The 26,137-nt window shown below is 36.9% G+C and overlaps 1 protein-coding gene across 2 annotated transcripts in view; it reads left to right on the forward strand.

Annotated features, from left to right (window-relative positions):
* Positions 1–26,137, forward strand: part of Adgrv1 (adhesion G protein-coupled receptor V1) — a 548,667-nt gene that overhangs the window by 433,317 nt on the left and 89,213 nt on the right. For both annotated transcript variants that reach the window (XM_048811397.1, XM_048811398.1), the window contains one exon: positions 23,146–23,303. In XM_048811397.1, coding sequence (XP_048667354.1) covers positions 23,146–23,303 — 158 coding nt within the window. The remainder of the gene's footprint in view (positions 1–23,145; positions 23,304–26,137) is intronic.

A 26,137-nucleotide genomic window follows, 5' to 3' on the forward strand; every position in this document is an offset into this window, starting at 1 on the left:
GTTGCTGAGGCTGGCCTTGAACTCATGATCCTCCTGTCTCAGCCTCCCAAGCTGCTGGGATCACAGGCGAGCACCATGGGGCTGGGTTTTCTGGCCCATTCTTTATAATTCACTCAATGGAACAAGTTTCCTGCAACTAGATAAAACCTTGTTAAATGTCTTGAAAATTCTAATTACTCTTAGGAAATAGAAAGTCCTATGACTACTTTAAATCAGAGTCTTGATAAAATTATTTCAAACCCCAGTCCCATGGAATTGTCAAAGAGGCTAAATTTTATTTAGTTTCAACAACTGTCTTTCCCACAACAAGAACTTACTAAGGCATAAACCTTGCCAATAGGGAAGTGGATGTGGTCAACTTCTTTTTCTTTGCTCCTTTTCACCTCTACTAACAAACCTTTAGTTCTGTCTCTCCAAAGCTGAAACACAGGGAGCGAGGATAGAAATGGAGGCAGAAAATGTTTATTTAATTGGTACTATCATAAATTGGCTGCCATCCTCTGGAAAGTTGCTTCTTATTTGCATCTAGTAATTCAGTAATACAGCCCCTCTTTGCTGAGGCCTTCAGACCCTTCTGGTAGGTTCTGTACCACAAAAACTAGTGTTGTCTCGCCCCAGCTTTCTCTTGCACAAGGCACCAGAAACGTCTATGTAACACTTTTACCCAGTAAACTTTTGAAGTGCAAGTTTTCTCAGCTCAGCCACCTTGTTTTCTAGCCTGCTACTAGAGTATTGAGCCAGGCTGAGCCAGGCTCTCTCATCTTTCAGATTTTCCAAATGGGAGTACCAAACTCTCCATCCCTCCCCCACACTCCAGGAGGCAGGTGTTTATGCTCTGCAGGAAGCACAGCTGTAGCTTTCTCCTGTCTCTCTCCCCCCATCACACCAAACAAAACAAAATCTTTCTTTTTCTAATTTTTGACACTCTCCTTCCCTGACTATGTAATTTTTTGACACATGAAGCTCTTATATCAAACCTCGTCTCAGACACTGTTACGCAAGTTTTTACAAAGCTGTCTTCTTACTTTGATATCTAATTCTTCAATGTCTTGACCAAAACTTCCAAATTGTAGCACCAATATTTATCTACTTTTGTAAAATTAATGGTTGTAAACTTATTTAATAAATGAAAGTCACAAAAAGTTACAGCCTTCTTTTCCTCTTAAGTAGTTAGCCAGTACTAACAGAAAATTATTTCACTCTGGTTACTTTGCCTGCACTTTTATTAAACCACCTGCAGATAGATGATGATAACTGAATTATAATCAAGTTTTTCAAAAACTCAGGCTTGTTGGTATGGCTTTCACATTCAAGCCAATGATTACAGCATATTCTAGTTTTCCATTAAAAAAATAATAATACTATATTAAGACTACTGAGCTGAATCAATAGATAGTGATCCATGTTAGCAAAATACCTTTCAAACAGAAGGATGGTTTAAAATTTTTAAAACAATCTCTATGTAAGCTCTTAAACTCTTAAACACAGTTTACATGGCACAACAGTTTTATCCCCATAAACTTTCATGGTGAGTAATAAGTATCTAGTTTGAAGTACATGGTAATACTACAACTCCCTTTACCAAACTCTTAAGAGTATTTGGTAGCAAAAGAATATCAGAGGCAAATTGGGTTGAAGGGAGTCATGAGCTGACCTTTAAAAGAAACCTTGTAACATTTCTAAAAATATTTATAAAATATTCAAAGGCCTACTAACTTCAGGAAACACTGATATTTGTTGTATGTTCAATTTTAGTAATAATAGTTTGTTAATATCTAGTCATTATTTATCCCAAGGTGATCATTTGAGATGATGGGGATGCATTACTTACAATGGAACTACAGCAGAAGTTGATTCTGCTAGGGAGTGGAGCACTGGTACTTTCAGTTTTCTTTCAACTCATGTGTTTTCCCACTCTTAGTGTTTCCTGTTTCCCAAGTGTTACTCAAAATTCATGTGTTTGTAATTGGATTTGTCAGACCAGTTCTCTATTTAAATGTATTGGCTGGTGATTCGGGATGTTTCCTCCATTCTTCTGAAGAATTTTTATGAAGAAGTTATGAGTGAACTTTTCATACTTAGGACCCTAGGAAATTAATGTGTCACATTTTTAAAAAAGATTTATTTTTAGACTTTCCACATAGTAGTATATTTGGAATGTGGTAGTCCCTTTGGGATAAATAAATGAAATATATAAGTAAATACATGCATATTATGCTGATTTGTCATAACATGGACATAACATGTCCATAACATGGACACTGATTACCCTATATTTTAACTAATTATAACAAATATTGTCACTGAGTATAATTACTGAATAGCTTTCGTTAAAGTAGATACTGGGATTTAAGGAATAACTATATCTAATGCAATGGATTCAAATAAGGAAAAATGTCAATGTCGAATAAGTTTCATATTCAAATCTCTGATGTCTCTTGGTTATTTTTGAAGGAAGAGTGCTTTAGGTGAATAAGAAACAAACTAAGCATAGTGAGAAAAACAATATAATATAGGAAGTTGCAAAACACCTCATACACATACACAGGCTCACCAGCGACTCAAACAGCTATTCCTCATGAGTCATGGGCTGACCTACCAGGGAGAATCCCAGATGTCCTCCTCCAGATCTTGTTGATAAAGAGTTAGGAAAATAATTACCTGTACCTATTTGGGTAGTATGGTAACAGTGAAGGTCTCTAAGTTTGAGAAATAAAATGGTAGGACTTTTTCCCAATTGGATGAGGTCTCCCTTGAGTGATGTCTCAGCATTTCAGGACCAACATTAGTCTGTCTGGGGCAACCACACATTGGTAAGAACACTGGTGTATGAGTTCTCCTATTGTTCTGAAAAGTGCGTATGTGATCTAGCTCATTGATTCAGTCATAGAAAATCTCAAATCTCACTTAGAACTTTATGACTCTCTGACCTCTCACCTGAAAGTAACAATTCACAGCACTTCATAAAGACCTATTTCATTTTTTGTCATGGCATTATCACTGTCCAGTGTAGCCTATGATTATTTGTATGCTTTTTCATGTTTTCTGTCTCTTTTCTGTCTCTGAATCTATGCTAGATTCCAATTGTGTTCTAAGAGGAAACTTTACTTTTTTAAAGTCCTTCTAACATCTTATATCAAGACAAGTTTAGATTAAACAGAATTAAAATAAGCAGGATCCACTAGAATGTAGGCTCCAGAAGGATCTGAATCTTCTGTTTTTGTGATATTCACTTCTCTAACCCTGGAGCCTTGAATAGTCTCTGTCCTATATTAGATGCTAAATAAATATTCATCAAATGAAAGAGTAGAGATAAAAATGCTTGCCTTGTGGATTTATCATGAGGATTAGATGAAAGATTTCTTGCAAAAGTGCCTAGCAGAATACCTAGCATGAGACATAGAATCCAAATATCCTGAGAGGCCCCATATGGCACCCAGATATGCCAAACTTGACTTTTAAGTGTATGGACTTCAACCCATCCACTGGGAAATACTGATTTTATGCAAGTTTTAAATATATTTGACTTTTGAAAATTATGTTTAGCATCCTTTGTTTGTAAACATGAACTTTTTACAACAGTGAAAGTCTCATTATGATTTCATTAGCAATCCATCTTATATTTGGTTCATCAAAACTTATTTCATGTAAAAGATGAAAAACTATCATAAGCATTTTGGTGGCAATGGCTTTTTTCATTTCTTTCTTTATTGGGGCAGAGGTCGGAGTCTAACTATGTTGCTTATACTAACCCCAAACTTCTGAGCTCAAGCAATCCTCCTGCTTCGCCTCCTGAATAACTGGAACTACAGGCCCATACCACCATGCCCAGCTGATTCTTAAACGTTGTATCTAATGAAAGATTGAGAATTACCTGTAACTTTATTTTACCAGTATCTTAGTACTATTTATTTGATAATAATTAAACTATAGAATGAACTCCCAAGTCTGTCTGCTTTGCTTTTTCTTTTCTTTTCTTCTGTTTTTCTTCTCTCTTTCTGTCTTTTTTCTTTCTCCCTCCTTCCCTTCCTTCATTCCTCCCTTCCTCTCTCTCTCTCTTCTCCACCCCATCCTCTTTCTTTTTCTTCTCTCTCTCTCTCTCTCTCTCTCTCTCTCTTTAATTTTAATCAAGGAAAGCCAGAGGTAGTGCATCACTTGGATTTCTAAGCAAGTACACATGTTAACGTCAGTGCCTCTGCCCTGAATTTTTATAAGAATTTTTTAAAGGGAGTTAGCAAGATTAAGGCATCTGATTTTAGCGTATATGATAGCCATGATAGCCTCTATATATTCTTGAACTCTTCTCCTTAAAAGAATGCAGTTATAATGTAATTTTCTAGAATTGTATTTTGATTGCATTTGTTGAATGGGTTGTGGTGCTTTGTGCTATTTTGTTAACAGCATTGAAAAAGAAGAAACTCTGCTATGCTTCTTTATAAGATATCACCTGTAGGATTGTCAGGATAGTCTAGTTTTAGACCTAACATTTTAAATGCTTTATATTGTGTTTAAGAAATTTATGTCAGACTTCAGTTATAGATTAGGAAATGTTTTTTTATTTATCCATACTGGACAGTTTTAGAATGAAAAGACAGGAAAAAAAATAACACCAAATGCTTCTTCTGCCCCGGAAAATTTTGCTTCATCTATATTCCTGTTTACTACTTTAATCCAGTATTAGTGCTTTCTTATATCATTAAGTATTGATTCATTATGGGCTAATAAAGGCAAGTGGAATTTTTCAGGGATGGTGAGTTCTTTTACCTCTGTGGCACTTCCCAAGGTCCTCTACTCAGCTTTGATCTATGATTCATGTTTTGTCATTTTCATGGGGTTGAAGAGTCCTGGGAAGGGGGCAGTGGTTCAGGAACTCTTCCAGATGTAACTGTGATTAGATTCTAGAATGTCAAATTCTTTTGAAATTCTCATATGGTGGCTTTCTTGAGCTTTCCTCCTCAATTATCCATCACAAGGACTTTATTGAGGGGTACCTGTTTTTCTCTGTGGTCCCTTTTTCTAAAATTAGTAAAATACACAGTTCTTGTAAATCTTTGAACCAGTCAAGCCTGTATTTTAATTCTATGTGTTTATTAGTTCTTGTCCCTGCCTCTAGTATCGGACACATACACATATCCTTGACCTTGAAAGTTTTATGGCCCCAGAGGAACAAAGATTAATCATAATTATAATCTTCCTGAAAATCTCGACATGCTTCCCTTCCCTTTATAAGAACACAGATGATTCCTGAACCAACAGGAAACAAAGTTGAGAAGTTTTTGAGCATTGCCTTTTTTTTTTTGCTATTGTCCCAGAAAGGGAATAGAGCTCTCCCAAGACTGTACAAGCCATTTGTTAAAGTAACAGATGTCCTCATTCTTGACAAACATGATTCCACCTCTCCGGCGTGCAGTAACTCACTTATTCCTTTGCGCTTTTCCCCACTCTCAGGTAGCTTTTCTATCAGTCAATACACTGCACCAAAGTGCTGTCCAGAGTGAGGATGTCCTGCACTCTGTACTCTGGTCTCCCCAGGTCAGGAGGCATGTCTTGCCCATTACGGTATATCCAGAGCAAGGCAGAGAGTAGACACATAGCCATTGCTTAATAAATACAAATTAAGCAAATGAATAGAAGTCACACAAACACCAGCATTGGGTTTTGCATTAATGTAAGATCAAGATCTTTGTCCACTATATGATGGAATAACTATGATGCTCTCCTGTTGGAAAGTGTTGTGCTTTTCCTGAAAGGTGTGTGTGTGTGTGTGTGTGTGTGTGTGTGTGTGCAGGAAGAGACAGAGAGAGAGAGAACCAAAACAGCTTCAAATGAGAACGAGCTAGGATGAACATATAGACCATTTTTAGCAAACAGCATTTTTTTATCACTCTTAGTTTCATCTTGGTTTATTTTTCCTTTGCCTAATTTCTCTCATATTAAAATTATTTTTATGTTGCATATATGTCTTTATAAACTAGTTAAAACATATTAAGGAACACCAATTAAACTTCAGTAGTTTACAGAAATAACAGAAGAAGATCCAGTACCCCTTTGCTGAAGAGGAAAGTTGGGGGAAAAAAACAATAAGGATGTAATTACTGTTGCCCAGATATTGAAATAACATGGAAGGCCCCTGTCTTTGTAAGTTTGAGCTACCATTTTAAAAATGCTCTTGACTGGGTGAATACAGACATTTGTGTCTTACAGTTTTGAAGTCTTGGCTGGGGAGTCCAAGATCAAGGTAAGGGCAGGTATTTAGTCTGGCAAGGACCCTCTTCCTACTCTATAGACAGCTGTCTTCCTGCTGTAATCTTGCATGCTAGAGAGAGCAAAGCAGGTCTCTGGGGTCTTTTATTAGGGAACTAATTCCTTTGAAGTGCTCTGCCTTCATGACCTAATCACTTTCCAAAGGCTTTACCTCCTAATAGTGTCACCTTGGAGGTTAAGGTTTTGATATATAATTTTGGAAAAATACACCATTTAAACAGTGCCAGAGCTTATAACAATGCTTGCCTTAACTGTCAATGAATATGTCTTCAGAATCCAAGTATAGTAACTGTGAAAATAACAGCTTAGTCATAATGGAGGAAGACACTGAGCTTTTATGTGCTCCTCTGTCCTTCAAAACAGCAACCACAGAGAACACCTGTAAGTAAGCATTCCAGAGCCCAACTTGAAGATTAACCACTGTCTCACCTTTCTGTGGCTTTAAATCTGTGAATTACTGTAGACAATTTTGATTACCTTGGCAGAATCAGACAGAGATTTACACATTTTTTCACATTTATTGTGATACCAGGGATTGAATCCAGGGAGGTGCAGTGTTGCCCAAAGTGGTCTTGAACTTGCAATTCTCCTGCTTTATCCTCTTAAGTAGCTTGGATTACAGGTATACACCAATGTACCAAGTTTTTACACATATGTTAAAGGGATGTATGTGTCCCTTGTTTTTAAATAACTGAACGTTGACCCAAGACTTTCACATTTAAGTTGCTACTGTGGAGGCTCTGAAGGAAATGCTTGCTCTTCTGAGAAAGAGTAGCAGGGTTAGGGTTAGTGATGACTATGCAATAGGATCTCTGACAAGCTTGCTGTTGGAAAAAAAATTACCAACTATTTGAGTATCACATTAAATGGAATATGAATACAGTTATGTGCCACACATGGTTAGAAATTGTATTATTTGAGCAAAGTAATTAAACCAATTCATATACTCAGATTTTCCATCCTTTATTATTTATCACGTGCACTATAATTTGACTTTCTCATATATCCCTCACCAAAAAAAAAAAACTTTTGAAAAAAGAAAAAAATTGTTCAAATGTTACAAACAAGTCTTATGAGGTTCAGGGAGGTAACTTCACTCATGCCAGTCATAGAACTATTCAACATCAGTGCTGGGGTTCAAAGCCAGACACATCGTTCAGTGTCCACATCTGTAAGCACTTGCTTTCTCACTCTGGTTTTGTGAAACCATCATGCTCTTTCTATCTTAAATTCAGAATGTCTCAGGCAGTAGTGGGCTTTGGTGTATATCCACCATTACCAACCCCAGTTCAATCAGTCTCTGTTCCTGATGATGGCAGGCAGTGTTATCTTCAAGCAAGCATTAGATCCAGAGGAGATGGTTCTTCCTGACTCCCATCCAGAAACCTAAGTAATAGGCTTCCACACAAATCATGAAAAGCTTCCCTGACATTGGCAAAAATGTGATAATATAAAAGTACATGATACCCTCTCAGATGGCTTGCAAATCATACTCCTGAATTTTTTAATTATCTGAGTGTTTTTTAAATTATTTCAATTTGTAGGTCATGCAACTTTTATTTGAAGAAAGTTAGATGAAAGAAAAAACTAGTATAACAACATAAAGGGAAGTTTTTGAAGACTACTCAGCCCAGCATTAACATTAAGAAGTTTGGCGATAATTAAAAAAGTTAAGAACTTTAGCCAAAATTTTTTACTGAATACTAGATCATGATACTTTTTGAAAATGAAAAGAAATTCAGAAAGTTAATAAGGAGACAGTCGCCTCTTTTTAAAAGCAGATTTTTGGACTATTTCTCAGAAATTAATGTTCCTCTGCCGTTCCCATTTCATTTCACTGCCTTGAAATCCTGTTGTTGAAACTTCAGGACTTGAAAATAACAGGAACATCCTGTTGACAGAAATAAATTCCTTATGATAAAATATTGCTCAACAGAAGCCAATTTTTTTTAGAGACGGGGAAGGAGCATTAGTGGGAGGGGGGCTTATGAGTGCCAGAATACCAGTTTGGATTTGTTGCTATTTCCTTCTATCTTTGCCATCTCTCTAACTGAATGAAATGTATTGTATGGATTTTTATATTTTGAAAATATTTTAATGTGTCATTAAAAACTTTCATGGGAGGAACAAGCATGGTCTATGTTGCAGGGTTATTGCTAGTGAGTATTATGCTCAGAAATGTGCATGTTCAGTGTTTATGCTATGATTTATTCCATTGTCCCCTAGCCCTTAAGAATTCATATACAAAGTAAAATAAAATACTTGGAATACTTCCTTTAAAGGATTTTTGATTATCAGCAGAATTTGGTCCCTGAAAACCTTTTAGACTATTTTTCCATTGAGTCTGATCTGTGCTTTGGAGACCATTACAGCACTGGTCTGAGTTTAGCACTGGGCAGGCATCCGGGGTCCTTGTGTCATCCCCCACAAAGCAAGAAGGAGTCTAGGATGTCTTGTTCTATTTCTATCACTTTTAATTGTAAGATTCTACAAAGAATTTTTTTTAACTGAGATGAGGAAATGCTGTTGTTTTTCCAGAGGGTAGCTCAGAGTGATGGGTAGATTCACAACATCCTGCTTTCTGATAGTCAACACTTGGATCCATCCAGGATACAGGCTCCAAGAGGCTAGAAAACACTTGCTCTTATAGAAAGCCATCAGGTACTTGGCCTTTCTCATCCACACCCTTTTAGGTTTTAGGCCGGGGGGGTGGAGGAGAGGAGGGGACAGCAGTGTGGCAGGTGAAAACCATCAGTTCAAATCCCTAGTGATATCTGTGAACTGATGGGTCAGTCTACTTCTGCTGACACATCTGGTCAGGCAGGCTCATCAGCCTATGGTGGTGTGACCATGGCAGTCTGGTCTTCCTTGAGTCAAATGGTCCATAACTAATTCAACATTTTGACTCGTAGCCAGGTTTCAACACTGATTTTGCAGAAATGCATGTGAGTCATGGGGAAAAGCAGTGAAAGGAAAGTTTTCCTCCTTTCCCTCATGCAGAGATATTATGGACACAGGCAAATAATCTTATTTGCATGACTGAGTCACATAGCATCTGCTGATTGGAAAGAAATTCAAGAATGAAGGGGCTGGATTCCCACATCCCTTCTATGAAGTCTTCACTGGCTGCCCCAGTTGAAAGATTTTATTTTAATTGAACACAACTATTCAGCAATTCCCTTACATACAAACAAATGTGATGAATATTCACACTTCTGCCTGCTATTTGGCATCTTCTTTTACTTTGAATACAGATTAAGTCTAGTATGTACATAAGAGGATTTTGGTTTAGTCAGAGATGATCATAATAACCATATTTATCTCTATCTTTTATTGAGTATCTACAGCATTGATCCATGATCTTTACCTAAATTGACTCATCTGTTTTTTATTAACACTCCTCTGAGGTAGATGCTGTTGTTCTCCCATTTTGTATTTTGGGAAACTGAGGTATAAAGAAGCTAAATATTGGTCCAAATTATAAAGTCAATAGAGATGAGCCTGGTGTTATTCCAAATAATCTGGCTCCAGTGTCTCCATTCTTAACACTATGGTTTTGTAAGTAAATTATCTTAATTAATCATTAAGAGCTTCTACCCACTCTGTACTTGTCTCCACCTTATGCCAGTAACAGCAACATCATTTTTCTTTTGAGAAACTTCTTCACACAAATCATGAAGGAGACTGCATGATATTTGTTTATCTGGTTTCCAGCTTGAAACTCAGAGCTTTAAAAATCTTACTTCTGTATCTGCATGATCTAAGCTTTAAGATTTTAAAGCTTCAAGGAAAATGAAATGTACTGTTTTCCCCTTAAAACTAAGAATTTCCCATAAAGTGGATAGAAGTTTGGCCTCTATCTCCTTTAGTTCCAGTTTTACTTTTCTTTTTTGAAATTAATCCATGATGTCTATCTCAAGTTTTCCCCAGGCATTTGACTCATTTTTCTTAACCTTTTAAACATTTACTAGATATCCCTCGTATATTGGCAGTGTTATTATTGGATTTTTATAATGTTCTCTCATTGTTACCTTATATTTTTTCTTGTTCCAGGGTATTTTAAGGAAGGAATTAGGAACTCAACATTTCTTAAGTTTCCTGCAATAAGTGTAACATTGCAGAGCATACAAAAAATGACAAGTAATTAGCAGTTAATAGAATCATTGGGGTCTGGGGTTATAGCTCAGCAGTAGAGTGCTTGCTTCCCACATGTGAGGCACTGGGTTCGATCCTCAGCACCACATAAAAATAAATAAAGATGTATTGTGTCCACCTTAAAAAAAGTCTTTAAAAAAATAGTATCACCGTCAGTCAGTTCTAGAAACCACATATTGAGCATATTAAGAGCATTCAGATATCTTAGAATGCATTTTTGATGTACAACCACTACTCAGCAAATATCAACCTTCTAAATTATTTGTTCAATAAAACATTAATGAAGGAAATTTAAGAGAACATAAAATAGATAGAAATACATCCCAAGTTCATGGATTGGAAGAATTATTAATGTTAACATGTCCATACTACCAAAAAAACTCTATAGATTCATGGAACTCCATTAAAATAACAATGACATTCTTCACAGAAATGGAAAAACAATCCTAAAATATGCAAAGACTCTGAGTAGCTAAATCAGTCTCTAGAAAAAATGAACAAACTGGAGGCATCATACTACCTTACTTCTAAATATATTACAAAGCAGTAATAACCAAAATAGCATGGCATTGGCAGAAAAACAAACATATAAACCAATGGAATAGGATGGAGAAACAGAAATAACCCTACATATTTACAGCCAATTATGTCTTGACAAAGGCACCTGTTAACACTTGGACATAAGGTGTCCCCCAAAAGCTCATGTAGGAATGTTCAGTGGGGAAATGATGATAAGAACTGTAACCTCATCAGTGGATTAATCCCTTTGATGGATTAATAATCTGAGTGGATTACTGGATGGCAGTAATTGATGGATTACTGTAGGCAGGTGAGGTGTGACTGGAGGAAGTTGGTCACTGGGTGCATTTCCTTAGATTATATTTGTCCTTGGCTCTTTCTCCCCTCCCCCCTTTCTCCCTCCCTCTCCTCTCCTTCCTGACTACCATGATCTGAGAAACCTTTCTCCACCATTCCCTTTCACACTTCTACTTCATTTCCAGCCTAAAGCAATGGAGTCAGCCAAACATGGACTTTACCCCTGAAATCATGAACCCCAAGTGAACTTTTTCTCAAGTTATTCTTATTGGGTATTTTGGCCACAGCAACAAAAAGCTGACTAACATAGCACCAAAACCACACATTTGGGAAAGGGCACCTTCTTCAATAAGTGGTGCTGAGAAGGCTTGATATCCACATGCAGAGTAATGAAACCAACCCCCTCTCTTATCAGTTATGAAAAAATCACTCAAACTGGATTAAAGACTTAAATATAAGACCCACAACTATGAAAGTACCTGGAGAAAACAGGAGAAACACTACAAGATGTTGGTCTGGGCAAGAATTTTTGGGATAGGACCTGAGAAGCACAGGCACTAAAAGCAAAAATAGACATACGGGATTACATCCAACTAAAAATATTCTTTTCTGCACAGCAAAGGAGATAATCAAAAAAGTGGAGAGACATTGTGTGCAATGAATGAAAATATTTTCAAATAATATTCAGAATATATAAGGAACTCCAAATATTCAATAGCATCATTATCATCATCATCTTCGTCAAATAATCTAATTAGAAGATTGACCAAAACCTGAGTAGACTTTTCTCAAAGGAAGACATACGAATAAATGCCAAATGTGTATACAAAAAGATGTTCAACATAACTATCAGGGAAATGAAAATCAAAACCACAATGAGAAATCATTTTACCTCAGACTGGCTACTGAAAAGACAAGAAATCACAACAAAGCTGTGTAGAACAGAAACATACAATGTTAATGGTAATGTAAATTAATATATCTATTACAGGAAACAGAAAAAAAACCCTCAAAATAGAATCCCCATATGGTCCAGCAATCTCACTACTGAGTTATAAATACCAAGGAAATTGAATCAGTATGTTAAAGAGGTGCTTCCGTGTTTGTTGTAGCACTATTCGTGATTAGCAAGATTGTATTCATCCTGTGTGTTTGACAATAGATGAATAGATAAAGAAAATAGAATGTTACACAGCCCCCCCCCCAAAAAAAGATGGATTTCTGTCGATTGCAGCAACATGGGTAGAACTGAAGGACATTCCATAAAATAAATATGCCAGGCACAGAAAGACAAATCCACATGATCTCACTCATGTGGAATATGGAAAAGTTAATCTCCTAGAAGTTGACAGTAGAATGATGGTTACCAGAACCTGGAGAGCAGAAACCTTCTTCACCAGAAAGAAGGGGCAGGTTGGTGGGGTGGTTGGTCAATGACTGCAAATGTACAACAGGAGGAAAGAAGGTTTGTTGCTCTGTAGTATAATTAGGTAAATGTAGTTAACAATGCTGCATATTTCTAAATAGCTAGAACAGAGGTTTATTGAATGCTTCTACCACAAAGAAATGGTTAGTGTATATATTAGTCAGCTTTTTATCACTCTTATGAAATATCTGAAACAGGCTGATTATGAAGAAAAGAGTATTATTTACCTATCACATCAGAGTCCAAAGAGCACAGTGCAGGACCACCCTTTGACTGCTTCGCCTCATGGTGGGTAACAGCAGTGGGAACACCTGTAGGACAAGAAGATTCTATCTGGAGCATGAAAACAGAGAGAGCTGGGTGAGACCAGCTTGCTCCTTTTATAGCAACCCTGTCTCAAGATCTCAAAAGGTCACATGTGAAGTCCCACATGCTCCCAATAACCCTTGGAGCTCCCACTAGGAACCACCTCTTAAAGGTTCCGTCAACTGTCAATGTAGCCACTTTGGGGACCAAACCTCCAATCACAGTGGGCCTTGGAAGATGTCTGAACCTTATGCCATCTTTAGCCATGGAGAATGGATATGGTAATCACCCTGAATTGATCATTACTTGAGTATTTAAACACCACATTATATCCCACAAATATGAGCAATTATCACATCAATAAACTTTTTATAATTCAGCCTAAGAGCATTGAAATGGGCTCTGCAATAGAGTTACTAGAGTTGAGACATAACTCTATGATCTACAATGAGATAATGACCTTAAAATGATTGACTTTTAACCTCACTTACTCACACTTTTCTTTCAATGGTTAAGTGTCCTTACTGTATTCAGACGCTATGCTTAAATTTTACTTAGAGTTTGAGGAAGTATATAGTATATTTTACATAGAGGATGACTAACTTCAATGAACAATTTCTTAATGATTTTTTGGAGGGGATCTGGGGATTGAACTCAAGGGCACTCGACTACTGAGACATATCCCCAGCCCTATTTTGTATTTTATTTAGAGAAAGGGTCTCACTGGGTTGCCTAGCACCTCACTTTTGTTGAGGCTGGCTTTGAACTTATGCTCCTTCTGCCTCAGTTTCCCAAGCCACTGGGATTACAGTTATGCACCACCACACCTGGCTTAATGATGTTATCATTTAAGAGCACCAGTTATTGCAATCTGATATAAATTTCCACATGAAGATAGAAGGTCAAAGGTGTGACTGAGTGCGGAACATTGCAAGGAATATTGCAGAAGTAATCCAGAGGAATCTATAGACCTAATTTCCAGGGCAATGTAATGTGGCCACTGTTCTGCAAAATATGGTAAATAATTAAGAGTTGATTACCCTTCTACAAAACCATTTTTGCCCCTTTGAGAAATTATCACTGTGCTATAAAGATTTTCTGCCCCTCAAACCCTATATCCTCGAGTGCACCCTGGTAACACTCTCATAAGCAGAGAACTACACTTCCTTTATCACATTTATCATGGTATGTAAATGAAGCATACACAAGATTATTATAAGAATATTTGGGAGGGATCACTTCAAAGCCTACAAACTTTTTCATCAAGAAAAGGAAATATAGTAGAGGATAGGAAAGGCAGCAGAACACAACAGACACTAGTATGGCAATATGTAAATCAATGGATGTGTAACTGATGTGATTCTGCAATCTGTGTATGGGGTGTAGGTGGGAGTTCATAACCCACTTGAATCAAAGTGTGAAATATGATATATCAAGAACTATGTAATGTTTTGAACAGCCAACAATAAAAAATTAAAAAAAAAGAAAAGGAAATATGATTTATGCTAACAGCCAAGCATGGTGGTACATGCCTGTAATCCCAGAAGCTAGGGAGGCTGAGACAGGAGAATAACAAGTTCAAAGTCAGTCTCAGCAACTTAGCCAGCCCCTGAACAACTTAGCAAGACCATGTCTCAAAGTAAAAAATAGAACAGGCTGGAGATGTAGCTCAGTGGTTAAAGCCCCTGGGTTAAATCCCTGGTATCAAAACAAAAAGTATGCTAACATGTCATGTGAACCCCAATTTTTCTAAGCTATTAATGTTTTGAGTTCGTGGAAATATCATTTTTAAAAAACACGAAGGATAAAAATAGCTTCTATATAAAAAATTTTTAAATAAAATTAAAATAAATAATTGTGTCTATAACATTAACGAAAGATATGCACCCTGTCTGCAAAATGAGCATTGAACTTCACCTGCAGCTGCTTTCCTGACAGTTATATTTGGATACCCGTTGTCCACCAGTGCTGTCAGTGAAGTCACATGGTGTAAAAAAGGGTGCAGAGGACATCAATAAACTCTTGAACACGAATCTTGTAATCTGATAATTACCTCTGTAAATGTATTTTTTGTAAAAAGAAAATTATAAAAACCTATAATTTTACCACCCTCAGGAACAAGGAGTGGTATGGTTATAAAAATGTTTAAGCCATCTTCTTAGAGGCTTGGTGAGAAAGAAGAGGGGCAGGATACCTTTGAGTGCCCTAAAACAATGACATTTTCTAATACCAATTTGTTTTTTGTTTTCATTTTGGTTTGGTTTTGTCTTTGTTTGTTGTTGTTGTTGTTGTTGTTTTTGTTTTTTTTAGTACCTGGGATTATCTCAGAGATACTCAACCACTGAGTCATATCCCCAGCCCTATTTTGTATTTTATTTAGAGACAGAGTCTCACTGAGTTGTTAAGTACCTTGCTTTTGCTGAGGCTGGCTTTGAACTCAAGATCTCCTGGTCTCAGCTTTCTGAGCCACTGGGATTACAGGCATGTGTCACTGCACCTGACCAATTTGGTTTTATAAGAGAAAACAGAGCATTAGTACGTGCAAACAATAACATATCAGCTTAATCTTATTCTGATGACATGCTAAAGGGGTTCAATTCACTGGAACCTATCTAGAGTGAAGTTGGCAAGCTGGGTCCAACAGATAGATTTTAACAGTATCATCAAATTGTTCAGGGAACCTGCTCAGACTTAAGTTTCTTGGGGAAAAAATTATTTGGCATATCATGATTTGCAGACTTGTTTTCATCGTTTCTATTAATACTTTTCAGTCTATTATTTATCTTTGGAGTTATCTGTAAATATAGTTTGCCTTTTTTAATGGATATGGGCAACTCTTGTCTTATTCACCAGGAACTAATTATGTATAATATAATTATATATAATATATGATGATATTTTAATGCATATAACTGCTTCAGAATTTTAGGTAGTTTAATAGTCAATGAATTAAAATATGTTCTTTTTTAACTTGATGAAATAATATTGCTGTTTTATTCACATTTTTCTTTCCTTAATCCTTCCAAATAATATAAACATATGAGTACATATTAAGTATTTTAAAATGAGCTTGATTGTCTGTTGACTTTTTTCTGAGGCAGCTGTCAATGCATAGAGTTAGTAACCCTAACCACAGTGCAAAGTAAGCTCTTAAACAGGTAGACATGGAACTGATAGTCGGCTGCATCTCAAGAGTGACGTCTTTTAACAAACAGTTGTGTGCTCACTCTCAGAGATCTCTATCACTTGCTCCCCACCATTGGTTTAACTATGGCCATTATATTGCATATAAAATCCCACTGAAGTTACTTCAAGTTCAGGTGGGGAGGGCTATAGAAGTGTGCCACAGCAATTCCTGTGGATATTCAAAGCAGGAAAGGAGGTGCCTTTGACCTCAGAGGACCTGGAATTAGAAGCTGGAAACCAAAGTTATACTCTGTCTTTTAGTGACCACAGAGTTTCTCACTTCTGGGTTTTTGTGAACATCTGAACTCTCTTCCCACCCCTTCCCTGCTTTCTTTATCCAATTTTTTTTTTCTGAACATTCATTGTGTATTTACTCCTATATGGCCATTTTTCCATTCTAATGCTCATCATTAACTGGTGACTTTCTATGTCAAATTCTCAATAGCAAAAAAAAAAAAAAAAAAAAACAAACAGAAATCTGATTGTCTCAGCTTCATTTCTAGAGCAGAGTCCCAAGTTGTAAGTTAGGGGCAAGCCAGAAAAATGGCTTCTTTGGGTCAGGCATGCATCTCAGGGCTGGTCATCTGTGCATGGGGGTGTAAAGATAAAGATACACAGATTGCACTCACAAGCATAGGAACCTTCTTCCTTCAAAAGTTGTTTTGATGTATCAGAAGTGAATTTGCCCCTCTCATCCATACCCACTGTACTCCAGCACTCACCTTCTCACCTTGTCCTGCCACTCTGTAGATCTGTTGGGTTCTCTCTCTTTATTATAAGCTCTATTTTTTTCTTCAGCTTGACGTTCAGATTGCTCATCTTGGCTTCTAAATATCTTCAGTCTCTGCTTCTTTTATCATTTTTCTCCTGCTGTTTTTCTTTCCCTCTGGTTCTTCAGGCTGCCAGGACTGTCATGTGCTCTGAAACCTCTGGGTCTGGTTCTTCCTGGTATTACATAGTCACTGCCAAAGGGATGTGAGGATTAATTTGTGAATTATGTCCTGAGTGTGTGCTAGCAGAGAGCTTCTCAGACTTTTACTATACATAGGGAACACCTGGGGATGTTGTGAGAGCAGGTTCTGATTCCTGAATGAGCGTATGGTGGGGTGTAAGGTTCTGTGTTTTTAACAGCTTCCAGGTAGCGCCGGTGATGCTAATGGAAGAACACTACAACTGCAAGTAGGGCATTTATTGTAATTAAGATCTCCTTGACAGAAGGGACCACGTCTAAGGCACCTTTTGGCTTTGGACTGATCTGGCTTTACATGAAATACAAGGTTGTCTACACATTTTTTCAAGTGAATGGTTTTCAAAGATTGTTAAAAATCAATGAAATAATTAAACATTTCTTATGGATCTGACTGTGCAAAGCCCTTAAGAAATATAGAGAAGGGCTAGGGATGTGGCTCAAGCGGTAATGCCCTCGCCTGGCATGTGTGGGGCGCTGGGTTCGATCCTCAGCACCACATAAAATAAAATAAAGATATTATGTCCACCGAAAACTGAAAAATAAATATTTAAAAAATTCTCTCTCTCTCTCTCTCTCTCTCTCTCTCTCTCTCTCTCTCTTAAAAGAAAAAAAAGAAAAGAAAAGAAATATAGAGAAAATATTATAGCCCCTGTCCACAAGGAGAACACGAGCACATTCACCACTAACTCTAATGTATCTTTACTGGAACTGTGGGGCTCATTTTAGAATTGTAGAAGTGGCAGTGAAAGCAAATGAGCCTGTTCATACTACAAGCAATTTGACCTTTTATAATTTAAGTGGCATTTTCTCCACATACACAATAAAGCTAATAGGATTATTATGTTTGTGTGTAATAATGCATGTAAGAATTATTTCATTCAGCTTAGGAAAATACTGTATATAGTTTTCCTCCATCCTAAGTCCATATCTATCTTTATATTCCATTTCACTTTGTGGAGCTTATCTGCCATTTGATTTTAATATTATTTTTGTTTAAAGTTTAGACTTGGAGAAAAGTGCATTTTAGAATTGGTATGAAAATTGTTGTATCCTCTACAACACAAAGAGAGAGGAATATATTTTCCTATCTTGCAGGTGGTTAAGCCCAAACCTATTTTCTTCTTAGTGAGTCTTCATAAATGTGTTATTTTTTTTTAAAGTTAGTGTATTTATAGGGTTTCTCTAAGCCTCTCCTGTCACTTTGGATGGACCAGGAAATACATATATACATGCAAATACATGCACACATATATACATAGATTCACAGGTGAACCTGTGTTGAAAAAGAGCATCATTTTTAGAAAGAAAGTAAGTTGGGCATGCAAGTAAAGGAGTATTGAACCCATAACTACTGGCTTATGATTTCCGAGTCTTAGTTATAAATTTTATTTATAAAGGATAACCATCTACATAAAGAATAATACCTATGTGCTTCAACGAATAAAACCAATAAAAGGTATATTAGATATTCTACACAGAGTAGAAACGAGTTTTCAATAAATAGTGATCAATGCTTTATTGACCATACCTTAAGTAAATTTGTAGACTGAAACTGACAGACCATTTCCATTACTCTCCAAGTTAAGAAGGATATCAACATGAGTTTGCAGGTGGAGAGGAAAAAGCTGGTTGAAGCAAAATGTGTAGCTTTTGATGAATACACCTATCGTGAAAAAAATGCAAAGGGGTTACCCCAGCAGAGGTTGGCACAGGAGCCTGTGAATCACAGCTAGTACCACTGACTATTGAGAACTACTTACAAAGAAGACCTTGGAAACAAACATTTATTAGTATATCATTACCTATGTCCTTTTAAATTACCTATGAAACCCAGATGGAACCCCGCTGCCTGGATTTCTTCAAGTCTTCCAGCCTGCCAGGGTCAACTTGTGATTTAAAATATAACTTAAATGAGTCCAAATCACAACCTCCTGTACAGGGAGTTCCCAGCACACAGCCTGGGGCTTTTAGGGATTGTAAGTGGAGTTTAGGACTCTCAAGAGGATGCCTCAGCTTCTGAGCACCTTCTTAGGCTGATTTCATAAAGAAGTAAAGAAACTGAAATATGCTCATGCCACCCACATAAAATTTATAAAAATCAAGTTAGGTAATGTGAATGAAAACATTTCAGTAAGGATCAAGTGATACTGAGGGGAGGTAATAATCTTACTAAATTAGAAAGTGACCTAAGGCATTGTGAATGTTCTGAGGGAACACTTGGAAGAGGGAGAACTGAAGGTCGTGAGACAGCACTGACTTGTTTCATCTGGATAAAAAGAGAGAAAAGAATGAAGTCCTGACAAGATTTTGAAACATTGGCATTGTCTGTGGGTAGTAATAAGGGGAAAAAAATTACCTACTTAAGTTTAAAAGGGAACAGCAAAACTTAGTCATGTGATTACAGAAACTCAGAAGAGCATCCAAAACCAGAGAGAGAAGAGTCACCAGAGTCCTTTGAAGCTGGATGAGCTGGTGGTTCCAAGGAACACAATCTCCTTGCTCTTTTATAAGAAAGCAAATCCTCATGGTCTTTGTCTCCTCTTCTGGGGTCTGCCAGATCTGTTCCTGAAGCAGTGACTGCCAGCATGTTAATCAACTCCTTCCACAGTCCTGGTGTGTGCATAGCATTCAGTGTACTCATTTCTCACATTTGGTTTTTCCAAGAATTTGTTCCCAGCCTTAGTTCAGAAACTAGTCTATCCATCCACAGTTTCCTAAGGCACCATATCACATTCAAGTGATCTAATTCTCAAAACTACCTGTATGCACCACTTATTTGGTTGGACTGGAGGAAATTCCCCCAAGGGTAGGATCTAGTTCATTTATCTTAGACACATTTAAACATATGTGGTAAATTTTATTATATACTAGTAGAAATTCTATTCAGGCAATGTTGCTAAGAAAATTAGAAAAATGCCCATTAGCTTTAAAGGAAATGTTAAGTGAGAATTTAAAATAAGAAGGGGTTAAGAATATGAGCTATAATTTGGGGATGTGCAATGACATGGCTTGTTCCACCTACTTTCCATGGACTGAATTTCCGGAGTAGACAGCCTTGTCCGTTATGGGTACTTGTGATTTAACCCTTTTAGCTAGCCCTACCTCATTTGCAAATGTTAGTGTCTCAGAAGTGAAAAAGACTAAGGGAGAATATAAAAGACAAGTAGTTTTTGTTCAAGAGAGATGGGTGGAGGCTGCCAACAAGACCAGCATGCTGTGGAACCAAAGCCCTGCTCCTTTGTGATCTGACCCACATTATGTGGATGATGAAGTTAGGGGAGTCTCAGTGGTCCACTCCTCATGAGAAGTCATGGTCTCTATAGAAATAGAGAAAAGGGCGATAGTCGGGATCAGCTAATTTTCCTGCACCTCTTTCTGAATGAATGATCCATGTCATCATACAAGTTAAGAGGACTTTAAAGGAGATATTTAAGAGTAATAGAACTCAGGGAATTCCCTTTTCTTCCTGAGAGGTGCTGTGGACATACCTGATTACTTCCAGCCCCTTGCATGTCCACTTTATCTATTATATTCTTTAACAAAGATGGTGAATTGTTATCTGGATATGGTGTTCCAAGAATTGTTCTCCATGGTAAAGGAAAATGTTAGGCAAGTTCTTTAAATACAAAATAAGCCTTTCTAGTTGGTGGCCAAAGGAGAGTGTGGGTGTTGGAAAATCATACCTATGCCTTAGCATTCTGGACAAATCTTTATACAACTAGAACAAGTCACAGTAGATTTAATAATCATCCACAAATTGAACTGAGATGACATTTTTCAAGGCAAACCATAAGGCAGTGTGTTCCTCCATTAGTCTCTGAATTCATCTAAGCATCTTTAGGCCAGTCTGTCTGTAAATCCATCATTCAGACGGAAAAAAAAATCATTTGAAGCCACTGTACAAAATAATGTGTAAGCAATGTGAACACTGTTTGTAAGGCAGAAATATATTTAATATCAAGGCCATTAGTGTTTGCCTGTTTTATTTAATCATGGGCCTTTTATCTAAAAGAAACAGGCCTTACTGCATACAGGTGAGTGTTCAGGGAAGGATTCAGGCTTTGTGTTGTCCAAATTAAATTCTAAAACCAGCAAATTCATCATTCTGACATCCCTTTGCAGATGTGGAGTATGTTTTGAAGTATCTGTTAAGATGAGTCTTGTTTACACAAAGAATACATTTAACAGGTCATGTTAATTGGAAGTGATATCTGAGTAAGGCCTTTAGTAATGTATCTCAGTTTAAATGTAAAATTGAGGCACTATTTTCCCAAGTGAATGGGCATTTCTCTGATTACCTGTATTTTGGATCTTGAGATTTTCCTCTAAATAGGTTATATGTTCTTTTTCTTGAGTTTTCTTCAAAGTCCAATGTTTATGGCTGTATTATAATATAGGCTTACAGATATTATATATCAAAAATGGAGAAGATTTTGGGAAAAAATAGAAGAGATATTGTTTTCTATTATGATTTCTTATAATTAATTTATAGCCTTGTAACTTTTAAGAAGTCAGTCTTATATAAGAACACATATCTCAAAAGCACAGTTTTAGATGATGATAACCAATTTAACAGCAAGAATTTTGTGAGAGATTCTAGTAAAGAACAAGAGGATGATATGACCCATTAGTAAATATTTCCAGTTGAATCTCTAAAACTATTTTTCTGGTTATTATACTGTAACCAAATTATATACTTAGATAATGTAAAGTTTACTTTGGACTCTGTTGTTCTATGTAAACTCCAGGAATAATAGATACAATGGCACAGCATATAGCTTCTAAATGGAAAATAACCTTCATTTTTGAGAGACCAAAGGGATCTTAGGGAAATGTATAGCTGGGGAATGACAAAACTGTCATCTGCTCAAAAGCCAGGATTGTGAATGTGACAGAGTGGAGCCCTGGAATCCTCAGATTTGCCTTTAAAGAATACTTTCTCTCGAGCTGGGGCTGTAGCTCAGTGGCAGAGGGCTTGTTTAGCATGTGTGAGGCACTGGGTTTGATCCTTAGCACCACATAAAAATAACTAAACAAATAAAGGCATGCTGTCCATCTACAACTATAAAAAAAATTTAAAAAGAATACTTTCTCTGCTGCCCAAGGAACATTTAGGCCAAGAAGATGAAGTTGGCAAAGCCAGGCAAAGAAATGCTTTATGATTAGCTCCCTAACAGTTACATGAACCTTCATCCTTTATTTCCTGAATTGGACTTATGCCAGGAGGAGGAGTCCAAAAGGGGAGGGGGAAAGAAGATGGGGAGATAGAGAAAGTAAGAGGATGGAAAGAAGAAGGAGGGAGGAAGGAGAAGAAAGGAGCCGTGGCCTAGCACCTTCTATGCAGAAACAGCCACAGCCCTTAGAGCCATAGAAACCTGATCAGGCCTATGAGGACATAGTAACTCCACAATCAGCCCCATGACCTGAAACCCTAATGGTATTCTTCTTTATTTGAGGTTAGATGGAGGGAGGCAATAGAAATGAGCCCTGGACTCTCCCTGGAAAACATGGACTAATTTGAAACATAAGCTGGATGTGACCAAATCAATGATTCTCAAAGTGTGTTCCAAGGAACATGAGTCCTATCATAAGGCCCTTAAGAGAAAGAGAAAGGAAGAGACCCATTTTTTCATGTAAAAGTCGCTCATTATTTAAGATGTGGTGCTGGAATTCAGAGACAATCTGATTCCAGAGTCCAGGTATGATGACTGTGTGACTTCCTACAGTCTTTTTAAATGCAGATCTGCACCCTGAATCTCTGAGATATATACAATGTACATCTCTCACTCTTACTTGACCATAATCTTTTTTGAAGTTTTCTGAGCTTCTCAGGAACTTCCATAGAACCTAATTTGTGAAGCCATGGGTAGATTTCAGCAGGTAGCCTCTTGTCTAACAAAGCTTCAATTTGGCCACCATCTAGATACAAAGAGCTAGTATAAGTGAAGTGACACATTCTGAATTGAAAAAAAAACGTTCATATTGAAGTTGTCTGAGCTCTTTCTTTCCTACTGTCTTCCAGATGTTTCATTCCAAACATCTATGCAGCCCTGTTTACCGCGGCCCTTGTTCCTTTGATGTGCCTGGTGGTGGTGTTCGTGGTGTTCATCCACGCCTACCAGGTGAAGCCACAGTGGAAAGCCTACGACGATGTATTCAGAGGGAGAACCAACGCTGCAGGTTTGAAAAGAACTCTATTTGCATTTTGGAGATAGGAGCTTTTCAGTAGTGGGAAAATGTCAGTGAATATTTAAAAAAAAAAAAAACAGAAAAATGTTAGGCTCAGCTTTTAGCTCTTAAGGCTTAAACTAAGCCTTACCTCCCCAGTGTCTCCTGCTTCTGGTGCTTCTGACATCTCTTTCTTCAGGGCCCTGTAGGCTGGCCTGCTGCTGTCAAGTTTTGTCCTAAAGGTATTAAGGTCCATGTGAATGAGTCACACAGACTGGGAGCCGCTTCCCAAGCTTTCCTCAACTCATGCAATAATAATCTGCACTCAGCTTGTGAAACCAATTTATTTCCTGGAGATTTTGAGACTTCTTCACAGTTGAACAAACCTCCACAATGCTTGCGAGCACTATATTCTGCATGTGGCGCTCTGATTGTGCTGACAGATGTTTAAAAACATATGTAATCAGACAGCTTCCTAAGTGACTACACATGTCCGGTTACTTAAGAGTGCAAGTCTTTCCAGCTCAAATTGGCTTTCACTGCAGTTCATTTTTTCCCCTTTGAATCACACTTAACACAGGTTTTTATGATCTGGTTCTTTTGTTGTTGTTGTTAGATTCCAGTCTCCTGGGAATTTTCTTAACTAGGAACAATAACCACACACCTACAGACAAAAACTCTCACTGAAGTGTTGTGTGAGTCATCAAGATACAGCATTGAAGATCCCTCTTAGGCCCATGATCTTCTCTTTTCTAAGCTTTTACAGATCTGAAGTCAAATGAATGGCAGTCTTAGAGGAATTATTCACATTTTGAGTGCCTGTCACATTTAAGCAGGATAGCACATAGGAAATCTCTAAAACAGTGCCTAATATATTATAAAGGACTCAATAGATATTGTCACTTATAAGGTGTCACTTTAACATTTAAAAAAAAAAAAGTCTTCTAGTTCCTGAACTGGATCAGGAAGGTACAAAAAAAAATTTACTCATATGATGAAGAAAAGAGACTCTTTCTGATTAGTTTGTGTGGTGGTTTTAAGATATTGGTATCTAGATAGCTCTTCTCTATTGTCTCTCATTCCACATGTGATCATTATGTAGGAAGAAATATTATTTAAAATTATGAGTAATCTTAAATTCCTCAATAAAAATAATTCATAATGTAGAAATACTACTTTTTTATGGTGGAGAGAACTGGGGATCTAATCCAGGAGTATTTTACCACTGAGCTACATCCCTAAACCTTTTTTATTTTTTATTTTTAGACAGGGTTTCACTAAATTATTTAGGTTCTCACTAAGTTGCTGAGACTAGCTTTGAAATTGCAATCCTCTTGCCTCAGCCTCCTGAGTCCTAATTTTTATGGAGACACAGAATTTATCCAAAAGCTGTGCTTTATTCAACTTAGATTTATTTTATTGAAACAGATGTTATTTTTTGGAAAGAAAAGTTGTTGTTTTTTCTTTCCTTAAATGATAAGTTTTGTTTAGTTTGTTTATTTATTATAAATAAATATATTTATAATATTTATAATAATAGTGGCCAGTGTTTGCATATTATCAATGGTGATATGTGAGGGGCAAACACAATGAGTTAATCTTTGCAGACCTAAATCACTCCATACACCTCTTGGATATGATCCATCACTGATGTAATAGATAAAACTATACTCTAATTATCTGAAAAGCAGCCCTCAAGCATTCATCATAATGCTAAAAGTTCCAGCACAATTCTATCTCAAGTAGGGAGTCCTCTCTTGAAATGAAATATTAATAGAAATATTGCTTTGTTATTGTTTTTCAAATATTACGTTAATTCTAATTCCCCTATTCCTATGATAATTCAGTTCAATAGTTGAGATAATACTTGGACTCTGATTAGTCTCTCTCTTTCTAGTCTTTTTCTTCACCATTTTGCTATCTCAGAGGTCATATTTCAAAAATATGAAGTGAATACTTTCACTTCACTGTAGTCAAACAAGGTCTTCCTCATTGCCCAAAATAGAAGTCTAGACTCTTAGCTCTTAAGAGTCCCTACAGATCTCCCCTGTTTTCTGCATCCTGACATTGCAAATCTGTTTATTCTTTTCCTAAAATACCTGTCATGTCTCTCACATAAGGAGGCCTCTACTTTGAGTATCTCATGATAAGTTGATAACCCCTATGTGCTCAGTGAAAGGGGAGCATGAGGATGGATGAGAGAACTGGAAGGGGCTTATCACCCTCCCATAGTCTTCATTAACTCCCCAAAGCTGTTCAAAATATCCTGTAATCTAAGTAAAAATTGTGTGTTTGATAAGGTAGTTCCCATTGGCCTCACTGTACTTCTCTTACAGAAATTCCCAAAGGTCTCAATATTCTAACTTGTCTGTGAAGCCTTTGGAATTGCCTCTTTACAGAATTGCTGCAGATTGGAATTACCTGTTTCCTCTTTCATGACCTTAAAGTATTTACTCCTAGTGTCATAGCACTTGTCATAGACCTGAATGATGACTTGTTTAGGTTTAGGTGTGTATGTTGATTTCTTCACTAAATAGGTCAATTAATATTTACTATTTATCTTTATATCTCTAGGGCCTTGCAGAGTGCTCAGTGGATAACAGAGACATAATTAATGTTTATTGAAAAAAATGACTAAATTAATAATCATAAACATGCCATAAAATTCTACCAGTTTAAAATGGATATCCTAGCCAAATGTAGTATTAAGAGGAATTGTTGGGGCTGGGGTTGTAGCTCAGTGGTTGAGCACTTGCCTCGCATGTGTGGGGCACTGGGTTCGATCCTTAGCGCGGTATAAAAAATAAATAAATAAAACAAAGATATTGTTTCCATCTACAATTATA

The sequence above is a fragment of the Marmota marmota genome, unplaced genomic scaffold (genome assembly GCF_001458135.2).
Source record: "Marmota marmota marmota unplaced genomic scaffold, marMar, whole genome shotgun sequence".
In the NCBI taxonomy this organism is placed as follows: Eukaryota; Metazoa; Chordata; class Mammalia; order Rodentia; family Sciuridae; genus Marmota; species Marmota marmota.